This window comes from Ochotona curzoniae, unplaced genomic scaffold, assembly GCF_017591425.1.
Source record: "Ochotona curzoniae isolate NIBS_2020 unplaced genomic scaffold, NIBS_Ocur_1.0 contig_584, whole genome shotgun sequence".
In the NCBI taxonomy this organism is placed as follows: domain Eukaryota; kingdom Metazoa; phylum Chordata; class Mammalia; order Lagomorpha; family Ochotonidae; genus Ochotona; species Ochotona curzoniae.
Window position 1 is genome coordinate 114842 of NW_024466480.1, and position 7706 is coordinate 122547.

A 7706-nucleotide genomic window follows, 5' to 3' on the forward strand; every position below is an offset into this window, starting at 1 on the left:
CGGTTCTAATCCCGGCAGCTCCACTTCCCATCCAGCTCCCTGCTTGTGGCCTGGGAAAGCAGTGGAGGACGGCCCAAAGCCTTGAGAACCTTCACCCATGTGGGAAACCTGAAAGAAGCTCCTGGCTTCTAGCTCCTCAACAGCTCAGCTGTGGCTTTTGTGGATATTTGAGGAATAAGCCAGCAGATGGAAGATATAGTATTTCTCTACATACATATCTCCATAAATCGCATCACCTTTACAATAACATTTTAATTTTAATTTAGAAATGTGTAGTGGAGAACCTGGGTGAGGAGGAGTGTACTGTGGGAAGTTTTCCTTAATGCCTACTGAGGAATACATGAAACCTATTCATTTGACACAAATAAAATGAAGTATTTTTACTGTAATCCACACACAAGACCCATTCGGCGAAATCAATGTGATGTACCTAAAATGGTCTCAGAACCAGAGATTACCTAAAGTCTATAAACTTTAAATCTCATATATTGCATTTTTAGCCATTCGCCTTCCGTGGAGTATTGGGTCTTGATAATGGGCATGCACTAATATATAAACAAAACTTAATAATAAATAGAATGCAAACAAATTCATATTTATACTTTCAGGAAAATAATGATACTTCCCGTGGGACTCTTCCTCAATCACTTACTTTCACCATCCTTCCACTTTCCTTTCTTATTGCATGATGATCTCCACTATGAGAATGTGGTCCAGCTTAGAAGTTATCACAGTAAAATCAAGTCCTTGAAATCTTTTGTGATTCTGCAGATTAGAATCTCAATAATAACCTATGTTGATGCAGGTATACAAATAAGCATGTGTGCCCATGTAGCCATGAATGTTGGTAATACATATCAGATCAAATGCTGAAAATGAGAAGCAGGGCATTCCTTGTCATGTACTCATTGATGTTGGCATTCATCACTGTATTAGAAAGCAAATGCAGGGTAACAAGTCACCACAAAATCAATGTCTACCTCATGGATGTGGAAGACCTGAGAGAGCTTTAGGTCTGACCCTGTGTTATGACTGCAGGTGGAATTTGAATCTTGACAGCTCTGAACACAACAGGGATTGTGTCTCTACCACACACTCATGCTTGAGTGATCCCAGGGACAGGTTCAAGACCAGCTTCTCTTTTCTAAGTTTGGGGGAAAGTGTAGTAGGCTTTGATATGACATAATGTGAGTTTGTTTCAACAGGCAAAGATGTCCCAAGGATACAAAATAATCAATATTAGATGTGCCTGAGTTTGATGATTTTGTGTCTTGGGAACAACAACTCTACAGGGCTAAAATTGCCTTGTTGTGCAGAATAGCATCCCCTGTGGCTTTGATGTGTGCAGGGGCTGAAGTCCCACAGAGAAACGTGCCTGATGAGCAGGCATAAGGAGCTGTGCACAGCTCTCCTGCCAGAAAACACCATCTTGGCTGTCTGGGATTTAGTTGTGTCCAGCTCAGGGACAGACTGTTGGCGGCCCTGTGCAGTCTTCACTGGGGAAAATGTTCCCCTCTCCATCTGGAAGCTCACACAGAAGTGTTTGTACTTCCACTTAAACATCTGCCTCTCTGAGACCCCTCCAGGTAAGTCTGAAAGTCCAGGAGGTGCTGTAGAAAAGGCTCAGAAGTCAACAGCCAAGAGCATTCACCTGTGGCCACCTGGAGAATCACACTATATAGACCTGGGCCAGAGGGGACAGGATGCAGGGAGGCCTGCTTGCCTGAGTCAGCATCTCGGTGAAGTGCTTGTGCCTGAGGATGAAAAGGCAAGTATTCACAGAACTCAGCAAGGCAGGGTCGCTGTGGATGAGGAAGTGAATGTACCTAAAGCCCATGGGAACAGGGAATGGGACAGGTCACGAAGAAGAGGTGGTTCCAATGCTTTGTGTGATGGAGGGCTATAGAAGCAAGGTGTTGTCTGTGGAGGACTGTCCAGGGACATGAGGGCAGGTCATTTTTCTCTGAAATGGGTCTAAGTGAGTATGCTTTAATGTTAATATGAAAAATCCAAACTCTAGCTGCAGAAGCAGTTCTTGTGTCACACACATTGTAGCCTCTTCTCTCGTGTGGTTGATTCACAGTAGGAAAAAATTGTATGTGGTAAAAGGGGTGCATTCATGAACTTCCTCTCCCATTTCCCAGAGGTCTTCAGAGATCTCCTGGAAAAATCAATATTATGTTAAAAACTGACTATGCATGACTTTTTAATGGCTGTGTTCATGAAACTTTTCTCTTAATTACTTTCTTCTCTGTGAAATTTTTAGTCTATTTGCGTTTTCTTACATCTATGCCTGAAGATATGTATGGGTTGGTGAGATGCTGCCTGCACTGCAGTTTTCTGGGTATGTGTATTTTTCATTTGTGCTTGTATGTCTGCTACTTGTTGTCCTCTTCTTGAAATCACATCTATTTCTAAAAGTTATATCCCTTACTTCTTAAATCTGAAAGCAACTGTTATGATTTGATTAAACAGCACATTCAACTTTCATTAGCATGTTTGAATCCTAATAACCTTCTTATGAAATTACACTGTCAGAGATTGTTTCCTTTCACCATTTTTATCTTTTTTTTTTTCAAATTTCAGAATAGTTGAAGTGTGGGACTGGGGAAGGAAGAAAGCGTAAAATAGCACTGTGATCTAAAAATATATATTAGATTTCATCGCTTTGTATAAATTAAGCTCAAAGTCGTCAAATTAAGAATTTTTTTTTCAAATTGAGAAACATTTTGTCAAATTAAGGAAATTTCCTCTTAATTTTTCTTAAAATTAAGAAGTTAAAAGTTAATAATAACTGTCATCACCTTGAGAAAAAGAAAACTTGAAATACTCATCTTCACTGCTGTGCAAAACACCCATCCCTCTTATAGTCACTTAGAAGACTCTCTGTGTCCCATGCAAATACTCATGTACTGTCTATACACACACATGTAAATCATCCTGTAAACAACATGAGTTCTCGTCCAAGTCAGGAGGATCTGCTCAGCTGAAGATTTTATCTATGTCTTTCTACATGCTCACCCACATTCATTTTCACCACGAGGTGTCTGATCCTACATTTTTCAAATATGTTTTTCATCTATTTGTTTAAAAGAAGGAACGACACACACAGGGAGAGAGTGAGTGCCTCTGTTTGGTGCAACAGCCTTGGCTGGCCAGGCTGAAGCCAGGAGCCAGGAACTCCATCTGGGTCTCCACTCAGATGAGGATTGGGGTCAGCTTCTGCTGCCTTCCCAGGTGCATCCCCAGAGCTGCATCTGCAGCAGAGCAGCTGCGACTCAAAGTGCAGCTGTGATAAGGGGTGACAGCCTTGTCAGAGGTGCTTAGCTTGTCTCCGACACCACAGTTCAGGTCTCTAGTTCTTGTGATCATCTTAATGATATGTGAGGTGCAGACCCACTCTGTTTTTGTAGATAGAGAGCCACCAGTGCCAGACCTTATGAAACATTTAAAACTTTGCTCTCTAAATTGTAACACTGTTTTGCTATGGACTCAATTTTGTCCCTTAGTCCCCTCAGTTTATGTTAGTTGTCATGAAACCCACATGATGTGATATAATATCCGTGATATAAAGAAAGAATATTATATATGCATAGAATATATACATATGAAGAGAATATTACATATGTGAAGCACTGTTAAATTTGAAAACTATTTTTGAATTAATCAATTTAACATAAAGAAAAGTTGTAAGAGATTAAACAGCCATCTATGTGAAAGATAATTATTGATCAAAGCACTCAACTATGACATTAAATCTGGTCTATGCCAGAATATTCCATGTCACATATTTTATTATCAGACAGTCACTAATTGTTTTATGCATACATGTTTGTGTTAAATTGTTGCTATGCAGCTCATGTTCAAAAATTTCTTCTGTTTAAATCATTTTTGGAGAAACCTAATAATTTGATTCCTCTCCTGTTCTTGGAACTTCCTTACTTGAAATCTGTTTCTGTGTGATGTACCCCTGTTCACTGGACCATGTCAGGACTGAAAGAGAAATAAAACAGCTAAGGTAGGTTTTCTTTAGCCCATGCAACAGCAAAGGAAACTCACTATGTAATTAATGAAATGCCTGTGACATAATGTCTCTAGGGACATATCAAAAGGAGAATGTTATTTCATGTAAAATTATGAAGTAGTTACTATGTAAAGAAAGTGTGTAGTGGAGACTGATGGGGAAAGATGAGAACTAGAACCAGAGAGTGCCTAATGAGTTGATGAGACAAGACACAAAACTTCAAAATAACAAAATAGCAAATATGACATCCCTGAAAAAGACGGTGAAGGCCTGCCTTCAGCAGCCATCACACCTCATAGAGACCAACCGCTCCAATAGTATGCAAGAGATGGGAAAAATTTCAGGTTGACAAAGCGAGTTCCAACTCAAATGTTGAGTTTCTTTGTGTGCTGCCTTGGGGAATTGCTGGTTTATTCTCTGCTCATTTTTTCCTATCATAGTGCTCATTGTAAATGTTTCTCAATGCTGCTGGGATATCATCCCTTTGTTCCATTAGGTGCTTGATTTTTAACCTTCTGCTGTTTTCTGCTGGGCATTAAGGATTTATAATTGGAACAGCGTGCTTCCAACCCAGTGAAAATTCTTCTAATGATCTCTCTTGGTGTCCTTGATCTTGTTAGATCCTCCTTAGGGACAGTTCTATTTGTTGGGCACTTTAAAAATATTATCTCTGCCCAAGGCAGATAACGAACACATAGAAATGTAGCCAGTGGGAGAGTCACAAGCTCAAGTAAAGTGTATGTCCTGTTTGCACTCTGTCGTGACAGTGACAGCCCCACAGAGCTCTGCTCCAATGACGTGACTGGGATGGGTAGAGCGTCCATGCCACATGAAGGGGACCATGTGGTCCCCTTTGTGTCACAGGGTTTTTGAAGGAGATGGTAGAAAAGCAGGAGTAAGAGAAGTGCCATTTTCCCACCTTCCCAGTGTGTTCACGCATATTATTGTGTGTGTGTCTACGTATGTGTGGGGGAGAGCAAAGACAGTAACAGGAAGAGGCACCTAAGCTCATCACACAGTCTCCGGCATGCACTGGCTCAAGTTCATGGTTGATTGACTTTCTCATGCCAAAACGGCTACACTGTCCTTTGAATGCTGACCGTTTCACAAGGTTGTGATTTTTCTCACTCGTGGACAGTGGGAGGTGAGGCACAGATCCACGGGACTGTGCAATTCCCACTAGCAACACAAGCTGCTAAAGCACAGTATTCGAGAGCGTCTCTCTTTGTACAGTATGTTTTAGTTAAGAAAGCTATACTGTAAGTCAAGAGCACCAGTGTCCTCAATTGTCACACATGATACAGTAGGCAAGATACACAAGCAGAGGAGGAAATAGAGCAGCCCCCTTTTCACTTTGAGGAAGGTGTGTGCAGCTCATCAGAGAAAGATGAACTGCAGTGACACTAGACAGAAGGACTCCCTCCATCTTGAAGTGTGATGGGGATGAGTCCAGTGCCTGCCTCCATATTCTCAATCTCTCAGCCCTTTCCCTGTTGCTTAGTTTTTTTGTTTCTTTGTTTGTGTTTTTTTGGATTCTGCTCTGATGGCTATGACCATCTGAAATGAGCCCAGCCACAGGAACTCTGCATGACCCATGGCTTTTGTCAGATACACCATTTCCCAGATAATTTTGTGCACCTGCTTTAAGTTCATTGAGATCTTAATCCTTGACCAAATGTCACACTTTTTGCTGGGCTTCCATGAACTGCAGAAACAGGCAAGTACAACCCGGTTTACCCTGGCTCTCTTACACATGATTTCTTTCCTTTCCAGCAGAGCTGTGTGTCCAGTGATGTGTTGCATGGTTTGTCTTGTCTTCTTCACCATTAGGTATGTTTGTGTCTCAGCGTTGCTCACACACTGTTGAAACAGTGTCTGGAACGTGAAGATTCAACATCCTATGCTCAAGGACATCATGGAATCTCACTGTAGCTGCAGCAGGCACAGCCTCATGAGGAAGTGAGCATAAGCAGAGAGGAATTCTACACCAGAGAACAGAGGCATTCTGGGGGCATTCAGACTGACATGAAGAACACACATCATGGTTCTGGCAGCGTGTAACTAGTGTTCACATCCACGCATTTTTTCACATTTTGGTAGTCACATTGCTGACATGGAACCAAGGAACCACACAAGGATTGTGGAAGTCCTTCTCCTGGGCCTTTCAGAAGATCCAGCAGTGCAGCCTCTCATTTTCATGCTATTTTTCTCCATGTACCTGGTCACTGTCAGTGGGAACCTGCTCATCATCCTGGCCATCCTCTCTGACCCACACCTCCACACACCCACGTACTTCTTTCTCACCAATCTGTCCTTCTCTGACATCTGCTTCACCTCCACCACCATCCCCAAGATGCTGGTGAACATCAGGACGCAGAGCCAAGCAATCAGCTATGCAGGCTGCATCACACAGATGTTCTTCTTTCTCTTGTTTGGAAGCCTGGATGACATTCTGCTGGCTGTGATGGCCTATGACCGGTTTGTGGCCATCTGTCACGCCCTGCACTACACGGTCATCATGAACCCCCATCTCTGTGTGCAGCTGGTTCTGTTGTGCTGGGTCATCAGTGTCCTCCATGCCTTGTTAAACAGCTTACTGGTGCTGAGGCTGAGCTTTTGCACACATGTGGAAATCCCTCACTTCTTCTGTGAATTGAATCAGGTGGTCCACAGAGCCTGTTCTGACACCTTTCTCAATGACCTCATGATGTATCTTGCAGCTGTGCTGCTGACAGGAGGACCTCTGGCTGGGATCCTCTACTCTTACTCTAGGATCATCTCCTCCATCCGTGCCATCTCGTCAGCTCAGGGCAAGTACAAAGCCTTTTCCACCTGTGCCTCTCACCTCTCTGTTGTTTCCTTGTTTTATGGCACAGGACTGGGTGTGTACCTCAGCTCAGCTGTTGCATACAACTCACACTCAACAGCCATAGCCTCGGTGATGTACACCGTGGTCACCCCCATGCTGAACCCCTTCATCTACAGTCTCAGGAATAATGATATCCAGAGGGCTATGAAAACACATCTGAGGGAAATCTGCCGATGGCCTTTTTTAAGTCATAGCCCACATTAGGCCTTTACAATTCAGGCCTTTAAAACTCAGGGCTCAGTGTCAAATTAGTATCGTTTAACTTTTTGTGTATATTTTTGAAGAGAATTATTTAAAAGAGAGAGAGAGTGCGAGGGTTGCAGGGAAAGAGATATCAAACATATCTGTTTCTGTTTCCCATAGAATTTCTAGAAATATGATGTGCAAGTTACGTGGAAATGTAATTCATGGAGATAATCAGATTTTCTTGTCCATTGCAACCCCATTATAATAGACTTCAAATTGATTTTATGCATGGATATTTTAAGTGTTATTAAATAGTGGTAAGTGTCTTCTGAAAGCTTTGGCAAACAACCATAATCTGACTATGTCTCAACTTCCAGAAGCTTCCTAGGAAAAAGTACAACAAGGACAGGTTTCTGAGAACTTATCGCTCTACTAGGAATAGAAAGAATTCTCAGAACTCCAATGAGGAAACCGCTATTTTCATCAATTTTTCACCTTAGCAAATAGGAAAGCAACCTAAAATTACATGAGCTTAACAAATGAATGGAGATGTTCTTCAACTTTTTCAAATTTTAGTTTTAAAAATTTGTATGGATATAAAGACAGGTTTCACGTGTTTCATAAATA

At 41.9% G+C, this 7706-nt stretch overlaps 1 protein-coding gene across 1 annotated transcript; it reads left to right on the plus strand.

Annotated features, from left to right (window-relative positions):
* Window positions 1-6137: 6137 nt before the first annotated feature.
* Window positions 6138-7097, plus strand: LOC121162861 (olfactory receptor 7A17-like). Its single transcript, XM_040990095.1, has one exon. The coding sequence runs from the start codon at window positions 6138-6140 to the stop codon at window positions 7095-7097; it is 960 nt and encodes a 319-aa protein (XP_040846029.1).
* The last annotated feature ends 609 nt before the right edge of the window (window positions 7098-7706 follow it).